This window comes from Physella acuta, unplaced genomic scaffold (assembly GCF_028476545.2).
Source record: "Physella acuta isolate Inbredline_101_S28 unplaced genomic scaffold, ASM2847654v3 ptg000669l, whole genome shotgun sequence".
In the NCBI taxonomy this organism is placed as follows: domain Eukaryota; kingdom Metazoa; phylum Mollusca; class Gastropoda; family Physidae; genus Physella; species Physella acuta.
Window position 1 is genome coordinate 111,834 of NW_026732188.1, and position 23,827 is coordinate 135,660.

General features: G+C 40.1%; 3 protein-coding genes across 7 annotated transcripts; all 3 read right to left on the bottom strand.

Moving 5' to 3' along the window:
* Positions 1-5,785: 5,785 nt before the first annotated feature.
* LOC131949025 (uncharacterized) lies at positions 5,786-11,573 on the bottom strand. The gene is made up of 5 exons (XM_059310784.1): positions 11,449-11,573; positions 10,593-10,769; positions 9,508-9,665; positions 7,665-7,811; positions 5,786-6,216 (listed from the first exon to the last, which is right to left on the bottom strand). Exons 1-5 carry the CDS (start codon positions 11,449-11,451, stop codon positions 6,198-6,200), a joined length of 504 nt encoding a protein of 167 aa, XP_059166767.1. The 5' UTR covers positions 11,452-11,573; the 3' UTR covers positions 5,786-6,197.
* A 2,092-nt stretch (positions 11,574-13,665) lies between these two features.
* Positions 13,666-17,815, bottom strand: LOC131949027 (mucin-7). Of its 5 annotated transcripts, none has more exons than XM_059310788.1 (3): positions 17,732-17,815; positions 15,678-16,599; positions 13,666-14,505 (listed from the first exon to the last, which is right to left on the bottom strand). In XM_059310788.1, exons 2-3 carry the CDS (start codon positions 16,595-16,597, stop codon positions 14,430-14,432), a joined length of 996 nt encoding a protein of 331 aa, XP_059166771.1. In that variant the 5' UTR covers positions 16,598-16,599; positions 17,732-17,815; the 3' UTR covers positions 13,666-14,429. The 5 variants fall into 5 exon arrangements, with proteins under 5 accessions (XP_059166771.1, XP_059166770.1, XP_059166769.1 ...); XM_059310787.1 differs by having other exon boundaries at positions 15,678-16,635; positions 17,732-17,800; XM_059310786.1 differs by having other exon boundaries at positions 15,678-16,635; positions 17,673-17,752.
* An 833-nt stretch (positions 17,816-18,648) lies between these two features.
* LOC131949016 (uncharacterized) lies at positions 18,649-22,873 on the bottom strand. Its single transcript, XM_059310772.1, has 3 exons — positions 22,789-22,873; positions 20,669-20,793; positions 18,649-19,870 (listed from the first exon to the last, which is right to left on the bottom strand). The coding sequence occupies exons 2-3, from the start codon at positions 20,703-20,705 to the stop codon at positions 19,524-19,526; spliced, it is 384 nt and encodes a 127-aa protein (XP_059166755.1). The 5' UTR covers positions 20,706-20,793; positions 22,789-22,873; the 3' UTR covers positions 18,649-19,523.
* Between the last annotated feature and the right edge of the window lie 954 nt (positions 22,874-23,827).

Below are 23,827 nucleotides of genomic sequence, written 5' to 3' on the forward strand. Positions count from 1 at the left end.
TATACCACTGCTATGGTAGAGCGTACCACTGCTATGGTAGAGCGTACCACTGCTATGGTAGAGTGTACCACTGCTATGGTAGTACCACTGCTATGGTAGAGTGTACCACTGCTATGGTAGAGTGTACCACTGCTATGGTAGAGCGTACCACTGCTATGGTAGTACCACTGCTATGCTAGTACCATTGCTATGGTAGAGCGTACCACTGCTATGGTAGTACCACTGCTATGGTAGAGCGTACCACTGCTATGGTAGAGTGTACCACTGCTATGGTAGAGCGTACCACTGCTATGGTAGAGCGTACCACTGCTATGGTAGAGTGTACCACTGCTATGGTAGTACCACTGCTATGGTAGAGTGTACCACTGCTATGGTAGAGTGTACCACTGCTATGGTAGAGCGTACCACTGCTATGGTAGAGTGTACCACTGCTATGGTAGTGCGTGCCACTGCTATGGTTGTACCACTGCTATGGTAGTACCACTGCTATGGTAGAGCTTACCACTGCTATGGTAGAGCGTACCACTGCTAAACTGAAAGTGTGGATCCCGATCTCGCTTCCGTTTGCATGATGTCTCATAGTCCACTCAGCTCTGATGGGTACCTGACCACGTTAGACCCTACGGACTTATACCGCATCTAAACAAACAGACAGACAGACCGACCAACATTTTAAAACCTACCGTCTTATACTTATACCGCCGGAGCCCATTGTAACAGTTCCACCTGCGACGTGTTCAATGTAATTTCCTACTCGGCCAAAATTCATGGTGACTCGCGGAGTCGGTCTGGCACGTAGAGTGGGACCTTCATAAGACTCTAGTCTCATTTTCTTCGGTCCAGTTTTTTGTTTCGTTTCATCTAGGGACCTAGTGGATTAGTCAAGAAAACGTAAACATAATTCGATACTCTGTTGATAATTACCTTTCAAGTAAAAAGAGAACATGTAACTCATATTGAAACATTTCAACGCAGTCAGAAACAGAGTTACTGTTGTTGGATTTTTTTTTAATCAAGAAAACAAAATATAAAAGAACGACGAATCTTTTGAAATTCTACGATCAAATCTAAATATTATGAAAAGAGTAGAGACAATATAATATTTATTTTATTTACAGTGTTTTTTTTTAAACAGAACATGGCATTTTAAATTATATGTTACGTCAGTTTCACAAAAACGATACACTTGAAGTGAAGAAATGAGCAGAAACTATCGATTGTTAACAGCAAGCAAGATGCTGCAATTATATCGGGCACAGTATAATTCGTTATAAACCAAAGGTGACGAAAGATTTTGTACATACTATTGTTAAAATAAACGTAACCCTATTATCCAATTAAAGTACAGCACCAGTGATTGCTAGTAATGTTTTTTAACAGTGATTATGTGAAGTGATTTAAACGTCAAAGTACACTTTAGTTCCAGACTAGTAAAGTTTAACCGTGTCTTGTTTACCTGGGTTTATGAAAGTAAGGTCACCACTATGCCCTGTACCCTTCACTTTATTAAAGTACGTTTTAAAGCTGAATGGGCTCAGTGAAGATGGAACTACCAAAAATCTTCTTCTTTTTTGCCTTTATCAACTCCTAACGGAGCAAAGACCATTTTAAACATACTTCCATGCTTGTATGTCCTTTGCTTTATTTCTCCATTTGTTTGCAACTCGTTCCAATAACATCCCGTCTTTTTTTCAATCCCCCTACACCATTTGCTTTTGGTTCTCCAGCTTTGTCTGTGGGTCCTATGGCATACCTTGTCTAATACTTGTTGACTGTTGCATGAACGTATATGCCTACCAAATTCTTGTCTCCTATGCCAAAGTCCTTGCTCCAATTTGATTACCCTTTCGAAAATGTTGATGAACAAGTTTACATTTTCTTGTAGCCGTAAGCAGCCAGTTGTAAAAAAAAAAAAAAAAAAAAAAACTCTTGTCCAAGTCGCCATTTTTAAATCGCTCCCTTTCAGATTTTTCTAAGACCAAAAACCATTATCTACTCTCATTAGCTAGGCTTATTTCCCTATCAGATTTTTCTAAGACCAAAAACCATTATCTTCTCTCATTAGTTAGGCTTATTTCCCTAGAGCACCAAATATTTTTAAGCGAAGAGAACGCTTGACCTTCTGTAATGTTGTTTTGATTTACTTTAGCGATAAATTAGAAAGGCCATGGAACCGACAGCGTGGCTATCACAGCACTTGACCCAGAAGCTAGGGAATACAGACAGACACACGGACAGACACACGGGCAGACGCACAGACAGAAACACAGACAGACGCACACACAGACAGACACACAGACAGACAGACACACAGACAGACGCACAGACAGACAGACAGACACACACATCCGTACCTTTTCCGGGATGCTGAGCTATTTCTGATAATACGATCATACGTGGCCGCTGCGGCGCTATCGCTAACAAATGTCGTTTGTCCATCATTGACAAAAACCTTGTGAGCCTCGGTACCATCAGAAGGTGCCGCTGCCGGGGCGTCGCTAAGGTCTGTCGTGGACCTTGATGTCTTGGAGGATCCTTCCATCTCGCTTAGAAAAACAAAAGTAACAAATTATTTAACAATCAAAATGGTTTGCTTGTTACTACTAATTAAGAGAGCTACTTAGTATATGGAAGCAAGTCTAAAGAATTGACTGAATGGTATAAAAACGATGAACAGCATAAAGACTGTGAATAGTATATTGCTGTGAATTATATATATATATATATATATATATATATATATATATATATATATATATATATACTGTATACTGTATACTGTGAATGGCCTAAAGACTATGAATGGCATAATTTTTGCGAATAGCGAAAAGACTGAATAGTGATAGAGACTGTGAATAGTGAAAAGACTGTGTAGTATAAAGACTGATGATGGAAATGACGGAATAGCAAAAAGACTGAGAATAGCATAAAGACTTAAAATTGGAAAAAAAACCTGTAAATAGCATAAATACTGTGATTAGCATATGGACATTGAATAGTATAAAGACGTTATACAGACACCTAGCGGTAGAGCAAAAAGCAAGTGTCGAGTTCGAATCCGGGTTCAAGTTATTAGAACGTCCCTGTGTCCACCCAGCTCTGAAGGGTACCTAACTTACATAAAAGAAAGTAAAGGCGGCTGGGCGTAGTGCTGACAACCTTATCTGTTCACATGCCGAGGTCACAGAAAGACGTGAACTCTACTTCACTTGATCTAGATCTAGATTTACTTCTAGTTTTCTAGATCTAGATCTAGATTCTAGATCTAGATCTAGAGATCTAGATTCTAGATCTAGATCTAATAGTAGATAATCTAGAACTAGACCTAGACTATATCTAACTAGATCTAGATAGCAAGTGGGGGGGGGGATTTTTCAGTCAGTGCAGTAATGTTGATATGTTTATCGTTTTGATAAACACAACAATGTTTGTAGATCTACATCCAACTATTATGAAAACAAACACAAACTTACTTTGTTTTCCTTCAACTTTCCGATCGTTCAGGGTTGATGTACGACGTCATCGTGTTCATTAAGCGTCGTTTTATTTGGTGCGCTTTCTGGATCGCACAATTCATTTCGTGTGCATTGATAAATTAAAGGCATCTGACTTGTTGAACTCTCGAAAAGGGGGGGGGGGGGGGGGGGTATATGGTTTGATAAAATCGTGTGCAGTTGTATTGAATAAATTATGATAGTCAGTAAGTTGTAAGAATACAAACATGATTCTGGCTGTTTTATCAGTGTTGAACAATTTTCAATATTTTTTGAGTAATTAATATTTTAGTCTACAGTGTGTAAAGCAATGTCCCCAATAGTGTCCTCAGTGTGTCAATGCCCATATGTGTGTCCTCACATTGTGTCAAGCAATGTCCCCAAATCTGTCCTCACTGTGTCAATGTCCTTATGTGTGTCCTCACAGTGTGTCGCTGGTGTCTTTAGTGTGTCCTCAATGTGTCCGGCTTTATCAAGCATTAACCCCCCTCCCCCACACTTCTTTTTTTTTCACTCACAACCTCCCATTCACTCACCACACCCCATTCACTCACCACACCCCGTTCACTCTCCTCACCCCATTCACTCTCCACACCCCATTCACTCTCCACACCCCTTCACACACCACACCCCATTCACACACCACACCCCATTCACTCACCACACCCCATTCACTCTCTACACCCCATTCACTCACCACACCCCATTCACTCACCACACCCCATTCACTCACCACACCCCATTCACTCTCCACACCCCATTCACTCACCACACCCCATTCACTCACTACACCCCATTCACTCACCACATCCCATTCACTCACCACACCCCATTCACTCACCACACCCCATTCACTCACCACACCCCATTCACTCACCACACCCCATTCACTCACCACACCTTCATTCACTCACCACACCCCATTCACTCTCCACACCCCATTCACTCACCACACCCCATTCACTCACCACACCCCATTCACTCTCCACACCCCATTCACTCACCACACCTTCATTCACTCACAACACCCCATTCACTCACCACACCCCATTCACTCACCACACCTTCATTCACTCACCACACCCCATTCACTCATCACACCTTCATTCACTCACAACACCCCATTCACTCACCACTCCCCATTCACTCACCACACCCCATTCACTCACCACACCTTCATTCACTCACAACACCCCATTCACTCACCACACCCCATTCACTCACCACACCTTCGTTCACTCACCACACCTTCATTCACTCACCACACCCCATTCACTAACCACGCCTTCATTCACTCACCACACCCCATTCACTCACCACACCCCATTCACTCACCACACCCCATTCACTCACCAAACCCCATTCACTCACTACACCCCATTCACTCACCACACCTTCATTCACTTACCACGCCTTCATTCACTCACCACACCCCATTCACTCACCACGGCCCATTCACTCACAACACCCCATTCACTCACCAAACCCCATTCACTCACTACACCCCATTCACTCACCACACCTTCATTCACTTACCACGCCTTCATTCACTCACCACACCCCATTCACTCACCACACCCCATTCACTCACCACAATTTCATTCACTTACCACGCCTTCATTCACTCACCACACTTTCATTCACTTACCACGCCTTCATTCACTCACCACACCTTCATTCACTTACCACACCTTCATTCACTTACCACGCCTTCATTCACTCACCACACCTTCATTCACTTACCACGCCTTCATTCACTCACCACACCCCATTCATTCACCACACCTTCATTCACTTACCACGCCTTCATTCACTCACCACACCTTCATTCACTTACCACGCCTTCATTCACTCACCACACCCCATTCACTCACCACACCCCATTCACTCACCACACCCCATTCACTCACCACATCCCATTCACTCACCACACCCCATTCACTCACCACACCCCATTCACTCACCACACCCCATTCACTCACCACACCCCATTCACTCACCACACCTTTATTCACTCACCACACCTTCATTCACTCACCACACCTTCATTCACTCACCACACCTTCATTCACTCACCACACCCCATTCACTCACCACACCCCATTCATTCACCACACCTTCATTCACTCACCACACCTTCATTCACTCACCACACCCCATTCACTCACCACACCCCATTCATTCACCACACCCCATTCACTCACCACGCCACCATTCGCACCATTGAAAAATTAAAACAATCCAAAATACACATGTTTTATTCACAGTTTTTTTTGACGTGAGATGGCATTGTCCACATTCAAATAAACATTCACATTTTTATTGCCTCTGCCTAGACCTTTAGTTCTCATTTTCTGCCTCTTCGTCATCTACTCTTGTTTTAGCACCATTTTCTCTTCACATTCATTTCACTACGATACATTAATTTTGAGTTAATTGCAAGCCTGCCAATCACAATAATCTCTCAACCAGAGAATTAAAATATTGTGGGTATATGAAAGTAACTAGTCTAACTCTAACCAAACAAGACACGTTTTCTCTATAATGGTCTTGTGATGGTGCGCATACATCTCTGACACTGGTAGCTCAAAGAAATGGGTCTTATATGTTTCTAGGTTCTTGAAATTTCGGCGAAATGATTAGATAACCATCTCAAACTGCAGAATATTTTATTCTCTGGGCTACAGTGGATGCAGAGAATATCTACAAGAATGGCTTTGTTCTGTGAATAGAAATAGAGACAAGAAAAACTTTTCAATTACTAGGTACTAGGCGTGAAAAAAAAGTTTCTTTCAAGCATATCTTGAGGCAGATGGGAAGGGGAGCACTCCCCCCTCCCGTCGGTATAGAATTTATATAACCAATATATACTTCAACGGGAAATTGAAGTCCATTCCCCTAAAAGTTTTAAATGCTTTTGCATCCCCCCTACAAAAATGTCAGAAAGAAACATCTTTTGTGTTTATCTGTTAACATTGTAACATTGGATTAACTAAACTTACATGATAACACGCATTTTATTTACACCTTGTTCTCTAAGTGTTAACACATGTATTAACTCACCAGCCAATGAAAATCGAATCGTTTAGGCTTGCTTAAAGCGTTTAGCACTTAGACTAATACACATAGGTAGATGTTACTATTATATACGTGTATTACCGACTACAAATATGACAGTACCGGCTACGTTTGTGTGAGAATTTTTACCACCTACGTGAATAATGTAGTACCGCCTTCCAGAGTTTTTTCCAGGCATCTCCTCGTGGGGGAGGGGCAGAGCCCACCCCGAAAAACATTTACCGCCCTTCCCCCGAACAAAATAGAATTTAAATATATACTTTTACCAGTGTCCCGCCTCCACCTCCACCCTCTCTTCCCCCCCCCCCTTCCCCAAAGTTTCAAGTACCCTCGCTCGGAGAAAGAAGTCTACGTGTGAGTGGGTGTTTATGTATGCGTGTGCATGTGTACGTGTATATGTGTGTGTGTAAGAACTAGTACGACTCGTATACTTGTATGGGGAACACGACATTGCCCCCGGAGAAATAACCCGCCTGTCAATTACCCACCACCCAGTAGGACATTACCCCCTCTCCCCCCCCCCCCCGGACAGGTTTAGGGTTAGAGTTAGGGCTATGGCTATGGCTAGAATAAGGGCTAGGGTTAGGGTTAGGCTTAAACCAATGTCTAGCGTTGGTTTTGGTTGTGTGTTAAGTTTTAGGCTGATGTGAATGCTTAGGTTTTGGTCTTTTTCTTAAAGTTAGGATTAAAGTAGTATATAGGTATAGAATCCTAGTTAGAGTTAGGAGGGGGGTGGGGGTATTTTACAGGGTGGTAATTGACAGGGGGTAATTGCTCCGGGGGTAAATACTGTGGAGGGGGGAAGTCCGGGGAGGAGGTAATGTCCTGCAGCCCTCGCATGTTGCACTTAGTACCGCCCATATATCCGTGTGACTTAGTACTATCTGACCTGACAACTTTTACGGATGTATATATATATATATATATATATATATATATATATATATATATATATATATGTGTGTGTGTGTGTGTGTGTGACTGAGAAGGCTGCGTGTAGGTGTTAGTGCGACATAGTACCGCCTATGTGTGTAGTCTTGTACCCCTACGTATATATTCTAGTACTTCCTATGTGTGTGGGTGAGCACGTACCTATACAAGTAGATGGAGTGAGACATCAAGCCTAAGGCTAGCAGCAGCTTCAAGACGTCCCGGAATGAAAACAGCTGACCATGGCTTAAAGTGGTTGTGATATAGGCCATCACACTGGGCAAGGCGTAAAAGATGGGCACCCAGACACTGACAGAGAGACATGACACATCATAGACTTACAGCCAAATACTGACAGAGAGACATGACACATCATAGAATCGACTTAGATGAACAGCCAAATACTGACAGAGAGACATGACACATCATAGAATCGACATAGATGGGCAGCCAAATACTGACAGAGAGACATGACACATCATAGAATCGACATAGATGGACAGCCAAATACTGACAGAGAGACATGACACATCATAGAATCGACATAGATGGACAGCCAAATACTGACAGAGAGACATGACACATCATAGAATCGACATAGATGGGCAGCCAAATACTGACAGAGAGACATGACACATCATAAAATCGACATAGATGAACAGCCAAATACTGACAGAGAGATATGACACATCATAGAATCGACATAGATGGACAGCCAAATACTGACAGAGAGACATGACACATCATAGAATCGACATAGATGGACAGCCAAATACTGACAGAGAGACATGACACATCATAGAAACGACATAGATGGACAGCCAAATACTGACAGAGAGACATGACACATCATAGAAACGACATAGATGGACAGCCAAATACTGACAGAGAGACATGACACATCATATAATCGACATAGATGAACAGCCAGACACTGACAGAGAGACATGACACATCATAGAATCGACTTAGATGAAAAGTCAGACACTGATAGAGTGACATGACACATCATAGACTTACAGCCAAATACTGACAGAGAGACATGACACATCATAGAATCGACATAGATGGACAGCCAAATACTGATAAAATGGCTCAAAATAATATGGCCATTTGGTTATTGTGCTTTGAAAATCCAAGCACATAGCAGCAAAATATGAAGAACCAAATGTTGCCGATGTATCAGATTCCCTCTCTCCACACACCTGATGTACCCAAGGGCAGGGGCGTAGCGAGGGGGGGGGGGGGGGCGGGGGGTGCGGACCGCACCGGGTGACACCATTTAGGGGGGTGACACCAAGGCAAAAAATAGCAAAATATATAGAGAAAAACTTGGGGGGGGGGGTGCAAATCGAAAGTTTGAGGGGTGGGGGTGCAAATCGAAAACTTGAAAGTTTGTCCCCGGGAAGGGTCGCAACGCCTCTGAAGAGGTGACACCATTAAGTGCCGCACCGGGTGACACCCGACCTCGCTACGCCACTGCCCAAGGGACAGGACGTTACCTGTACAGCTTGGAATCAGCTATATCGCAGAAGCTGTCGTAAGGAAACCAGAGCGGGTAATCCTATCGCCCAAATGGGCTACAATCCTGTTTGGTTTCAGAGTTCTCTCTTTGATGGGTTGCTGTCCCAAGCTAATGAGCTTTATCTGCCCGGAGTTTTTTTACTCACGACTTAGGAGTCAGCAACCATGCGCTTACCCGCCCAAACACGTCAACTAAAGGCATTGACAGAGTGACAAAGAAACACGGTACGTCGCACATTGCCTGTCCCCCCCCCCTCCCCACCCCCCCCCCCCCCCCCGACACTGAAACTATAATGCAATAAGTGTGCACCCGCCAAAAGAGTTGGACTAAACATTGACCTTTTTACTGTGTCACTCATTTCTATGAGATCATTATCTGACAGAATTTAATGGTCACAATACAACACCACTATCACTATCAGTCATGAAATGACATTCTGATTACCGTACTTCATCATGGTCTGGTAAATCATCAACTTACAACATCATGAAGAGGATGGGTACGGCGTAGAAGAACGTGAAGACGACAAGAGTCTTCAGAAATGACTCGTCAAACATCCGGTACCACGCCCAGCGTCGCAGCATCTTCTCGACCCACATCATAAGGAAGATGGTGTCCGTCCAGGCTAGTATCGGGTACTGGGAATGGTGGAGTGGTGGGATGGTGGATTCAACACTAACAGCGTTACACATGTATATTGACTGTAGCAGATACACGTAGAAAAAGGAACTTATATTATACTAAATCACATCCACTCATATGCAGCTACACACACCGTGTGGTACTCACGGTCACACGTGCATGTGAACACATACGCACATCTATATTCGCATACATAAACGTGTGAACACCTACACTAATGCAAATACGTGTGCACGCATACGATCATTGTCCTTCGAACATTCAAGAGCTTAAATACGCACATTAATCTGTGCTCACACAAGAAAATACGCACTCACTTTAACCTATGCACACTTGTACACACATACGCACAATAACTTAATCACACGTGCAAATTAAACTATACGCACATGTGCAAGTATACGCACATTAAGCCTCGCACACACACATATGCACACATACACATATTAACTTACGCACACATACGCAAATTAAACTGCACACACATGTGTATGCATACGCGCATTAAGCCTCGCACACAAATGTGCACTTTAACGGACATTAACTTCCGCACACATGTATACACACAAACGCACATAAATGACACGTATGCACACAAACGCACATAAATGACACGTATGCACAAAAACGCACATAAATAACACGTATGCACACAAACGCACATATATGACACGTATGCACACAAACGCACATAAATGACACGTACGCACAGAAACGCACATAAATGACACGTATGCTCACAAACGCACATAAATGACACGTATGCACACAAACGCACATAAATGACACGTATGCACACAAACGCACATAAATGACACGTATGCACATAAACGCACATAAATGACACGTATGCACAGAAACGCACAGAAATGACACGTATGCACACAAACGCGCATAAACCACACGTATGCACACAAACGCACGTAAACGACGTAGCCGATGATGTGCGGGTTGATGCAGAGAGCGATGATGAGGCCCAGCTCGTACGTTCTGATACCCAACTTCTCGATGGTCAACAGGAGGGTCAGCGGCGCCACCAGGTTCCAGAACACAGCAGACATGCTAGGCGTCTGGGGCGTCACCAGGCCAGGGCTCGGCACCTTACGAGGGGGGTGGGGAGTGGACGGATGAGGAGGGAGGGGTTACAGGAATGTGAGCACATTTTGGAGAGTTTATGGATCACAGGTGTGTTATATAGGGTTAACTCGTATGTTGTGTAGGGTTAACTCGTGTGTTGTGTAGGGTCACTGGTGTGTTGTGTAGTGTCACTGGTGTGTTGTGTAGTGTCACTGGTGTGTTGTGTAGGGTCACTGGTGTGTTGTGTAGGGGTCATTGGGGTGTCGCTGGTGATAGATCAGTCATTAGCTAAACCTACATATTAGTATTATTACCTACATGTAACCACTACCCAGACCATGTAACCACTTTCCTAACCATATAATCACTACGCTAACCCTGTAGTTAAACCAGCCCGACCTAAACTTAAATCCACTCCTCACAACAACCCGCCATATATAATCTGACCATCATGGGTTGCAAGTCTGCAGCATAGTACAATGACGTTATAGTCCTGAATCATTACCTCACTGTTATTTCTTAGCGATTTCATTTCCTTTACATTTATGTTTATGAAGGTAGTATTACGCTTAAAGGTAATTTAACCTCAAATCTATTCTAAACTCTCAGTCTCACCCAATCCCACTAACCAAATCATCAATATCAAATGTCAGTTTATTATTTATGAAAAAGTTTAAATTGATCTAGTCAGCTGAACATTACCATCTTGACCCTAGAGATGTATTTTTTCCTTTGTTTCCTTAAAAATATGTAATGTTCCACGGTTTATTTGTTCAACAATTTCTCCCAATAATTTGTCTTACGCGGATGGCACTATTTCTTAAACCGGAAATCTGTCTGTAACTTAAAATTGAGTAGTAAAAAAAAGAAAGGAACAAAAAAGATCTTAATTGATCATTACATTAAGTTTCTTTTTATTCCAGCACTATTGAATATATTTTACTAATAACGGTTTAAAAATTCAAATTTCAATATTTATTAACTTGCTTTTTATGATTTATTTCGCTTTAAACATACAACCATAATATATGCGCCCCTTGGTGCATTTCGGTGCTTATTTCCTAAATATTGCGTTGAACATTTATTTTTAAACATAAGACGCAGTCGCCGCGTAAAATTTATAGTAAAACATCGATCAAATAAAGTTTATTGTAAAATAAAATAATCCTATACAGTGTTTTGTAAAAAAAAAAATATCCAATATAAGTTATAAACATTATAATAAATATGTTTATATATGTACGATTCATTGCGTAATTTTTGTTGCACTATCTCACCCCCCTCCCCAATTACAGTGCATGTACATGTATGTACACATCATGAACGGCGTGTTGTACTCTCAAATAAGAGAATATTTTCAAACACTTCTACACTGGTATATAGAACCATAACCTAATAGTCGATAGGTCAAAACTAAAAAACGCACATCGTAAAAGCAAACAAATACTGGCTTGGCACATTAAAAGGCACACAAACAGTGGCGTAGGCAGGGAGGGGTTAGGGGGGGGGGGTCATAAAATCGAAAGTTTGAGAGGGGTGCAAATCGAAAGTTTGAGGGGGGGTGCAAATCGAAAGTTTGAGGGGGGGGGGTGCAAATCGAAAGTTTGAGGGGGGGGGGGTGCAAATCGAAAGTTTGTCCCCGGGTAAAAATTGGAACCCCTCCCCCCCTTGAGACGATCCTGGCTACGCCACTGCACACAAATGACTGACGTGACACATTGAAAAACAAATGACTGACGTGACACCACATTGAAAAGCAAACAAATGACGTGACACATTAAAAAGTAAACAAATGACGTGACACATTGAAAAGTAAACAAATGACGTGACACATTGAAAAGTAAACAAATGACGTGACACATTGAAAAGTAAACAAATGACGTGACACGTTGAAAAGCAAACAAATGACTGACGTGACACATTGAAAAAACAAACAAATCATTGACGTGACACATTGAAAAACAAACAAATCACTGACGTGACGCATTGAAAAACAAACAAATCACTGACGTGACACATTGAAAAACAAATGACTGACGTGACACATATTTACGCTTACTTAATACTAAACCCACACAAAGTTGCACCGACACAAAGGTAGGACAACACGAACTTAAACCCCCACATATTTAAACCCCCACAAATTTAAACCCACTTAAAAATACATACCAGTTACACATTATTTTACTTTTTAGTAATGTAAGTGGATTGAAAAAAACGGCAGTTGATAGATGTAGTAGTGAATCTTCTTTTTCTTAATTCTAATGATGGAATATTCCCTCCAACACAAGTATTACGTGTCAACTGGTTATGCGTCTTATAGGCCGTTGACTCCGATTTCAGCCTGTTTTTCTTTTTAGATTTGCTTCCATAGCCTTTGTCCAACTAAGAACAAACTACACGGCAACAGTTATTTGATTTTTTAGTTGTCCCTCCTAGAAGAGTTGCTGTCCCCAGTTATCGAACCTCATCTGATCGGGGGTTCAAACTCGGAAATTTTCGGTTCAGCAACCACGTTTTTTTTTTACATTTGATGCAGCTTTTGTCCCCCCCCCCCCCCCCCCACTTTGATTTGGAACTTAAGGTCGCCATGGTCCCAGAGTAAGCTCAACTCTATTTTGTGCCCTATTCAACGTCAGGTAATTAGGGCACTTGACAGCTAGACCGAAAGTCTCGAGTTCGGATCTCGGTTCCGACTTGTAATTGTAGGTTGTCCCTGAGTCCACTCAGCTCTGATGGATACCTGACCCACGTTAGAGAAAAATAAAGGCATCTGGACAGTACTTACCTCAACATCCCTTCACATGCCGAGGTAAATAAAAATGTGAACTATACTTCAGTAGCCCTATAGCTCGCTAGGTCTAAGATAGGAACATTACGTAACAAATATAATAATTAACAAAAACATTATAAAAATAAATTGGTTTTATTTTCTATTATTTCATATAAAATTAAGATAAAATATAAAAGATAAAAATAAAATTGAAAATGTTTTTAGGTGTATAGAAGTCTATAAATTGTACGCGTAGTCGTCTTGTCGTAGCATACAACGATTTTTGTACCTACATCTTTAGCTGTCTTTTACCTCTAAATAAATTACATTGTGACTAGTCTTTACCACGCTCTTTATCATGCACAATTGTTGAAGTTATTTTAAGCAACAGGGAATACATGTAGGGCACAGTGTATTTATCAACGTGAGACTGTGGGCGAGTGTATCGGTGCGTGTGTATATGTACGTGTGTATAGGTGTGTATAGGTGTGTGTATTTGTGTGTATAGGTGTGTGTATCTGTGTGTATAGGTGTGTGTATAGGTTCGGTGTGTGTATAGGTACAGGAGTATAAGTGGGTGCATAGGTGTTTGTATGTGTGGGTATAGGTGTGGGTATAGACGCGTGTATTTCTTTGTGTATGTGTGTGTGTATATGTGGATATAGGTGTGTAGGTGTATATGCGTGCATTTAAGCAGGTGCATAAAATTATGTGTGTGTGTGTGTGGGGGGGGGGGGTGACTGACTATTATCCACTAAGCATCAGGCAGCAGAAGCATAAATTATACATGTGTCACTTAAAGCACAATGGATAATACAGTTATCACATATTTATGTAATAAACTAAGCTCTAAGACGACTGTCCTACTATCTGTCTGTATCCATTTGAATATCTGTAGCACTTGACTCTTTTATAGTCCATCGTGTCGTGTCCTCTTTGAACCCAGCGAGCCAGTGGTGTCCTTACCCTCCTGATTTGAGAGTAATCTGCTTGTTTGGGACATTAGCACAGGGGGGGGGGGGAGTTAAAAATGGTATAGGTAAACATTTTGAGAAAATCGGATTATGTACTTTGTAGTACTCTGTTTACATCTGAAAAATCAAATATAATTTGTTTGGGAAATCTAGGGACGGTGTGGTTGAAGGGTAAAGCTTACGATTGCTAACCCAAAAGTCTTGAGTTCAGATCCCCGGCTCATGTTTGTAGTACGACCCTGAGAGCACCCAGCTCTGATTGGTTCCTGACTCACGTTAGGGAAACTAAGGCGGCTGGGCATAGTGCTCACACTATCTCTAGGTATGCCGAGGTCATTGAAACAAATAGAATCAGCTTATTCTGCCCCATGTGCCTTGGGCATGATTGGGAGGCGAGGTTCATCAGAAAAATAACAAGTATATTATTGGCAGCATCAAGGATTTTGTCAGCGGTATCTTACAAATAACAAGTCTTTTGTCAGCGGTATCTTACAAATAACAAGTCTTTTGTCAGCGGTATTTTACAAATGACAAGCCTTTTATCAGCTGTATCTTACAAATTAAAAGTCTTTTGTTGTCAGTATCAGAAAAAATGACAGGTTAAAACGATTTTATAAATGCCACTTTTGTTTATCGCGACACATTATAAATCTTTAATGTTTTAATTTTAAAAAATTCTCTACATAAGAAGTATAGGCTATGCTTGACTAATACACACAATTTTACACATAGAACTTTTAATATTTGATGCTAATGTTGTCACCCGCGTGGCTTGCTAATTAGTTCTTTTAATCAGCACTAGACCCCATGACCTTATGTTGTAATGATGTTAATTTTCCATAACAAAATAATTTAGAATGACTATTTAACTGACATTCGGGTTAGACTGGGATAAGTTAGCATATCCCAACTACGAAATCCCAACACTAGGTTATAGAGCGAACAATGAGACACACGGAGTGGCATAGCGGTAGGTCTCGAGTTCGAATCCCTGAGTCTACCCAGCTCTGATGGGTACCTAACTCACGTTAGGGAAAGTAAAGCGGCTGGGCATAGTGCTGACCACACTATCTCTTCATATGCCGAGGTCACCGAAACAAGTGAACTCTACCTCACTTGCCCCATAAACCGTCAGGTTTGAAAGGGATCTTTTTAATGAGACACACAAGAAATTATAAACATACCTCTTTCTACTGTCTCCGGTAGACTCTTCGTCGTCGTGTCGTACGCCTTCAATACGTGTGCTGGAGAAATTTCCCGCGTTGCTCACCAATGTATTGCTGGAATTTCCGACGCCCTTAATAACAGTTTTATTGAAATTTCCGGTTCCACTGACGTAAGTGTTGCTACCACATCCCGTGCCACTGATCATGGTGGTGTTGAAATTACCACAGCTGTTGATGAGGGTGTTGTTCACATCGCCGTTGCCGTTATCGTAAATGTTTTCAAAATTCCCGGAAGCATTGATTTCAATTTTGCAATTACTCTTTGAGCCGCTGATAAAAATGTAGTTGAAGTTCCCGCTGCAGCGGATATAAATGGTGTTGCCGCTCCCAGAGCCGTCGACTATCACTTTGTTGAAGTTACCACTGCCGCTTAAGTAGATGGTGTTGTTCGTTCCCGTGCCTTTGAAGCAGGTGGTGTTGAAATTTCCGGTTTCCCGGTGAACTATGGTGTTCTTCCCGGCGACGGTCTTAACTGTATTGGCATTTTGTTGTGTTGCTGGCATTTGGAGCGGCGTCGCCGATGAAAGTGCTATGGACATGGGAAGTGGTGCCGTATTTTTCAGTGCTGTTGACATGGGTGGTGGTGCCGTATTTTTCAGTGCTGTTGACATGGCCGGTGGTGCTGTAGCTTTCAGCGCTGTGGACATGGGTTGCGGTGCCGTATTTTTCAGTGCTGTTGACATGGGTGGTGGTGCTGTAGTTTTCAGTGCTACTGGTGGTGGTGCTGCTTTAAGTGCAGAAGACGCTAGCAGTACTGTTGTAAGACCAGTAGACATAGGTGGTTGTGTCACATCTGATGCGTTCGATACTCCTGGTGGTGCCGTTGTTAAGTGTGGTGGGGCCACATCTTGTTCCGTTGTTATATTTCGTATTTTCATCTCTGTAGAGTTGATAGCAAATGTTCCACCACAGTAATCTAAAATATTATATATATATATGATTATATATTGAGCAATAAAATTTGTAGTTTTTATTAAATATATAATGAAACTTTCTACTAGCAGAAAACAAACAGCTGTTTTATTAAACCATCCTATCAGTGAAAATGACATGATCCAGACTTGTAGGCTTATCCTTTCGAGCCATCGTCTCCATTTGTTGTGATGGCTAAGAGGTTCTTTACCGAGTTATAGAAATTGGGAGATTATATAATTAGGGTTAAAACTATTTTTTTTTAAAAATGTGATGCATTTTATTTAAATATAAATTAGGGTTACATATAGATATTCGGCAGAGTAATGTAAAAATGTAAATGTAATGTAAAAATATTTTGATTTTTCTTATATACAGTGCACACTGATACATAAACTAGACGGCACAATTTGTTATCGATGTTTGGAGTGGATTTGTGTTAGGGTCAGGATAGGATTAGGGTTAGTGCAGATCAGAGCTTAACTTAGAGCTTAGGACTGGATGCCTATGGTTAATGATGTTCAAGCAGTCCGAACAAAACTGGTTTCAGAAGTTAAAGCCTATTTAATTCTGTATTTCAAAATATTCCAATAACTAATTTCTAAAACTTCAACTATAGTTTAATTTAGTACGATTTTTAAAAAGTTTTAGTTTACGTTATGAGCCTAGTCAATAGCCAATAGTCTGACCATGAGAGAGAATCTAGATCTAGATCTAGAATCTAGTTTCTGCTACATTTAATCACGCTTTTCTATCCAATCAAGAACATGTATTTAATTTTAATTTTTAACATGTTTTCATTTTAGCTATTTAAACTGAAAAGGAAAGGCATATTTCGTTAAAAATCTCTCTTAAAATTTAAGTTGAAACACTTTACTTAAACGATACTAAAACGAAATAACCTAAATCTAGATCTACTTATCTACAAACAAATACTAAAACCAAATAACCTACTTATCTAGAAGATGAATCCATTGCCTTGTACAAACAATTTAATACTAAAACCAAAGAACCTTCTTATCTAGAAGATGAATCCATTACCTTGTAGAAACAAATACTAAAACCAAAGAATCTACTTATCTAGAAGATGAAGCCATTACCTTGTAGAAACAACTGGTTGCTCCCTTACGTCAACAAGTTGAAATCAGCTTCAAGACGCGCTAACGGTGCCATTTGGTGCGATTTGGTGCGATTTTCACATCTTGGGTAGACTAGAATCTGTGAAGGCTACTGTACTTATCTAAATGACAAGAATAGAAAACTTAAGATTGTCACGTTTACACGATTTTGACCGGACACAGTCAATCACTTCTACCGGACCAATTTCTTAAAACTTTTCACATGTGAAGACTCGATGACAACGCAATATGACATAGTGATTATGGAAGCCGAAACGAAGAATAACGAAGACATTAGAACAGTTTAGAGCAGTGGTTCTTAACCTGGGTTCGATCGAGCCCCAGGGGTTTGGCGAGTCAGTCTCAGGGCTTAGGCGTAGGTTAAGACACACACCCGACTCATATGATTCACTATCGGATTTTTGTCAGTGTTGACATACTATTAAGAAGGGTTCGATGTATGCGTATATGTTTGTGATGGGATTCGTTACCCTTACCTTAACCCTATAACTACCACTACCACTACCCCTAACTATAACTATAACTATAACCCTAACTCTAACCGTAACCCTAACCCTAACCCTAACACTAACCCTTACTCTAACACTAACCCTATCTCTAACCGTAACTCTAACCCTAACCCTAACACTAACCCTATCTCTAACCGTAACCCCGTTTTCTGATGTAGTTTGCCCACATACGAACAGACCCGTGTCCTCCCTAACCTCCCCGCCCTATTATATTCCTGACACTACTGAATGAACCTACACAACATTGACTTGAACATCACTCAGACTACTTCATTAAGCATTAATCAGCATGAAATCAACAGAAAATCTAAACAATAATTAAACAAGATTTAAATAGAACTCGAAAAAAGACCCTGCAAATTTCGAGTTTTTACTTTTTATTGCTGAATCAACAGTTAGTCATAGGGAGAAACAGTTTTTATTTAGTAAACTTGTTTGGGAGAAAAGGTTTTTTCTTAGTGAACTTGTTTGGGAGAAACAGTTTTTTCTTAGTGAACTTGTTTGGGAGAAACAGTTTTTACTTAGTGAACTTTTTGAGAAACAGTTTTACTTAGTGAACTTTGGGAGTAACAGTTTTTACTTAGTCAACTTTGGGAGAAACAGTTTTTAATTAGTGAACTTGTTTGGGAGAAACAGTTTTTATTTAGTTAACTTGTTTGGGAGAAACAGTTTTTACTTAGAGAATTTGTTTGGGAGAAATAGTTTTTATTTAATGAACTTGTTTGGGAGACACAGTTTTTCCTTTAGTAATTCGTTTCTGAACCCCAAAGACATTTTTGTTAAAAGATGTATTACTACTTCAGCATCACTCCCCAAAACTTTCGATAATTACCTAACTAGAAATTGGTTTTTACAAATTATTTCACTAGAGTACAGCAATCTAGTTTTCAGCAGATTACAATTAACTTATCTTTCTGGACAGCTAGTTACGTGTAGAGGATGCCTTAGTTTTAAACACAAGAAAAATTCTTTTTGTATACCCCTGTTAAAACACCAGAAAGGTTGTTTATGTGTTTATATTAAAATTTAGTTGCAGTGGCGTCATAAGGCTCACTGGTGTAACTTACGGCATTCAGGATTATCAGTGCTAATCCGGTAGTGTTCATCTTATTTAAACCGTGTAGGTTGTGAAAATCCTGACCTTTATGGTACACTACACGTTGGGGTGGGGGGTGGGGGTGGAGATAATCCTTGTTTTGTTATAATGTTTACAATGTGAGTGCTATCTGAACCAAATATGATATTTACAAGTTATTAAGCGCTTGTAACATCATAACCAGGCCCGCTATCATGCTGAACAACATCAATGCTATAGCAAAAACATCTGCAAGCGTGTACACCGGATAGAAGTCACTGGAGCAGGCGGTGTTTCTGTCGTTAATGATGCTGATGTTGATTGGTATGCTGGTGCATGCAGGAGGTCTGGCAGCTGGTAACTGGGCTTTGGAGTTGACTTGTGGCGCTGGGGCCAAGTCTTGATAGATGGCGTCCACTTCTTGCATTAGGTTTTCCATTTGTCGTAGAGTCTTTTCTACCAAGTCTTCCATCTGCTGCATGCGTTTATCCAAAGATGTCTTCATTTTACGTGTGGCTGAAAGTTATTTATAAACATTAACATTTGAAGCAGTATGTTCTGTTATACTCGTACATGTACTCTTGCACCTGCACCTGCACCTGTGCATACGCCTACGAATACGCCTACGCCTACGCCAACGCCTACACGTACATCTGCACCTGCACCTATACATGCTCATGCACGTACACGTACACTTACACTTGCACTTACACTTACACTTGCACTTGCACTTGCACTTGCACTTGCACTTACACTTACACTTACACTCACACTCACACTCACACTCACACTCACACTCACACTCACACTCACACTCACACTCACACTCACACTCACACATACACTCACACTCACACTCACACTCACACTCACACTCACACTCACACTCACACTCACACTCACACTCACACTCACACTCACACTCACACTCACACTCACACTCACACTCACACTCACACTCACACTTACACTTACACTTTCACTTACACTTACACTTACACTTACTTAATAAGAGTATTATTTCTTTTATTAGGGACTGAACGAAGTGTGCACAAAAAAAATCCACTTTATATCAACAATAAATAAGTTTTACACAAATATAGTATGTGGCAGGGACGTAGTGGGGTGTTAGATTGCACGAAAGTTCAAGTCTTTGTTTAGAGACACCAGGGATGCTGAAGCTCGCTTGTCCGGGATATCTGCTATTTAGTGGCGGGGTAGGACCTCCGTAACCAAGCAACTTGCTGCTTTGCAGATTTTCGTACCTAGTCAGCTGGTATACGCCATAAGCTAGAATATTTAAATCAAGCTCACCTTTCTTGGTTGGTTTGGTTCGTTTTGAAGTCTGCATGTTTTCAGGTACCTGCAACGGGTTGTGGGACTTCGGTAAGTGGACCAAGATATTGACTGTCACACTAAACACAGGAATCTTCTAGAATCTGAGGGGAAACAATTCAGGTGGTCTAAAACAGAAACACTGGCCAGGCTTTGTTTACTTTATTAAACGTCTTTTACTGACTGTCTATTGAACTAGAAATTTGTTAAATAGTCTAATGTTTAAAAGACTGTTAAATAGACTATACGAACAAAACCACAAAGAAATTAAGGTATTCTTTTAAACAAAGAGGTCAGTAAGGAGATGAAGTAGAGTTTATTTTAATCTATGACCTTGACATATTAAGGACTAATTTGGTCAGTTCGATTTGTGGGGGGGGGGGGGGGTGAAAGTTGTCTAAAACAGAAACACTGGCCAGGCTTTGTTTACTTTAAAGGTCTTTTACTGACTATTGAACTAGAAATTTGTTATATAGACTCTACGAGCTAAACCACAAAGACATTAAGTTCTTTTTTTTTTACACTCATAGGTCACTAAGGCGGTGAAGTAGAGTTCATCCTAATCTATGACCATGGAAATTTGGTCAGTTCGAATTCTAGGGGGGGGGGGGGAGTGGTTGAAAACTGTAGACCTATAACACGGGAATTCTCGAGGTCGATTACCGTAATTGATAGTGTTGGGCAGAGGCGTCGTGAGGCGGGGGAGGGGGGGATGCAGACCGCGCCGGGTGACACCATTGGGGGGGGGGGGTGACACAAAGACAAAAAAAATTGCAAGATAAATAGAATAAGTGTTTTTCACCAGTTCGACGAATGGTTAGAGTTTAAGAACACCATGACATTAACATTCAAACTCCAGAGAAAACAATGATACAACTAGCTGTTTTAACATAGTATTAAATGTGAACGCATTAAAGCAGGGGTGGGGGAGTGTAACACCAACTGCAAAATTTACGGGAAAAAAGGTGGATGGGGGGTGACACCATAAGGTGCCGCACAAGATGACACCCGACCTAGCTACGCCACTGATGTAGGGTGATCTTAGTCCTACCGACCTGTGATGGGTGTCTGACTTAAAATCTATGCGAACCCTACATTTAATCCTGATACACACCGTTCACAAAGAAACTGTCCCACGCTTTGTATTTTATAAACACTCAAAATTAAAACGATTCAGTGTGTTGTTGTCAGCGTTTGTTTTTCTAATACAAAATCCGATGTTTCTTTACGCGATCATTAGGAGCAGCTCCGACTTCGACCATGACAAAACCAGTCTCATGGGTCGTTAGTGTTGACATGGATAAAAATGTTTTATTATATTTTGTAATCAAAGCGACCGTAAAAAAACGTGTCTGAAAATAATTCAGAAGTTTAATATTTGTTATAAAAGATGCAACCCTTGAAAATAACTTGTTACGGTTAGGGTTATATTTCATTTTATCTATTTAAAACCTGAAGTTTCATTTTTGTAAAAAAACAACAACATTGATTGGCTGTGCTAGAACTCGTGATTGATTTTCTGAATAACTCCACCTCATAAAAAACTCATGGTAATTTTAAACTCGAAACATTTCCAATACAGTTGTAAGTAAAATTAATTTTTAATCACAATACCTAGTTTAGACTTTAAAAAAAATTATGTGATATATAGATCTATAATCAAACAATTGTTTCTCGATTTTCTTTATAAAGTTTGTATAATTGCTGAAATAACTAAAAACACGAAATATATCCAATCTTTAGTAAAGTCCAACAAAAATCAAAACACTCAGATTTGCATAACTATATGTATTTAAATAACATCGTACTTGATTTTTAAAATATTCTATGGGCCTTTCGAAAAGTTCTGCGACTATTCTCGATTGGGTCCATTCAAGCCGTACTTCCGGCATGCCTTGGATATACGTAAACAAACCCGGAAATTGCTTAAACAAATGCCATTGTAAAAGTAGAACGCCGTTTTAACTAGAGTCGAGATCTTATTAACTATGTTTTTTGTTAATTAAGTGAAGAACGCATTTTAAATATCATGCATTTAGACCTAAATTCCCAATTACACAAATAATATCACGGTGATTTTATTAGAAAACAGCGCTTACTTTATGTTAATTCAGCTTCAGGAAAAGAAACTTTGGACTTGAAAATTCCCCCCAACCCTAATAAACTACAGCAAGGTTTGTGACATCATGTTCACTATGCGGTCTTGTTGCACTTTTTCCCGATAAAAACTTTTATTCACATTAAAATTTAAAGATTAGGGAAAACATGGCTCTCTTTAACGTGTATTAAATATTTCAAATGATTATTGTTTATTTTAAAATATAAATAGGCACAAAAATTTAAGTTAAGAACCGATTAATATAATAAGTCTATATACGACAGTACATAAATATAACTAGAAGTAAATACTATTAATATATCTTAATAATAGAATACACTAATTTATAATATTTGAATAGGGACATACGCAGTTATTAAAAGTTATAAAAACAGCAGTATATTAATAGGCCTTTATTTTATAAATTCATTTTATTTTCTTGTCTTTAGTACATAGCTTATAAAAACCTTGTTCTCATTCACGATTTTGTTTTATATTATTTTAACAAATCGCATATGTAAAGAAATGATCCATTAATTCCATTAAACTGTTTGGATTCTCGAAGTAGAGGTATGGATTGAATTCAGAGTTTTTAAACTAGTATCTATGATCTTAATATAACTTTATATATATATATATATATATATATATATATATATATATATATATATATATATATATATATATATATATATATATATATATATATATGTGTGTGTGTGTGTGTGTGTGTCTGCATGTCCAAGCTTAAGCTATAAAATGATATTGTCGAGCTTGCCTCACGGCTCTAGTTTACGACCCATTGATTTTTTTAAGTGTCTAAAATATTTTGTATCTCAACATTCTACCCACATTGACAGACATACATGCAGAGTTAAAATAACAGCTTGAAAAACATACAAAGATACCAGCATCTTAAAATATACTTGTAGATGATAATATTAGAAATGTAAATCTGTGTTTTTGACAAAACCCTCCCCCATTCCACTACGTTTTCTTCTTCCGACCACTCCCCCACAACACATTGATTCCAGAATAAG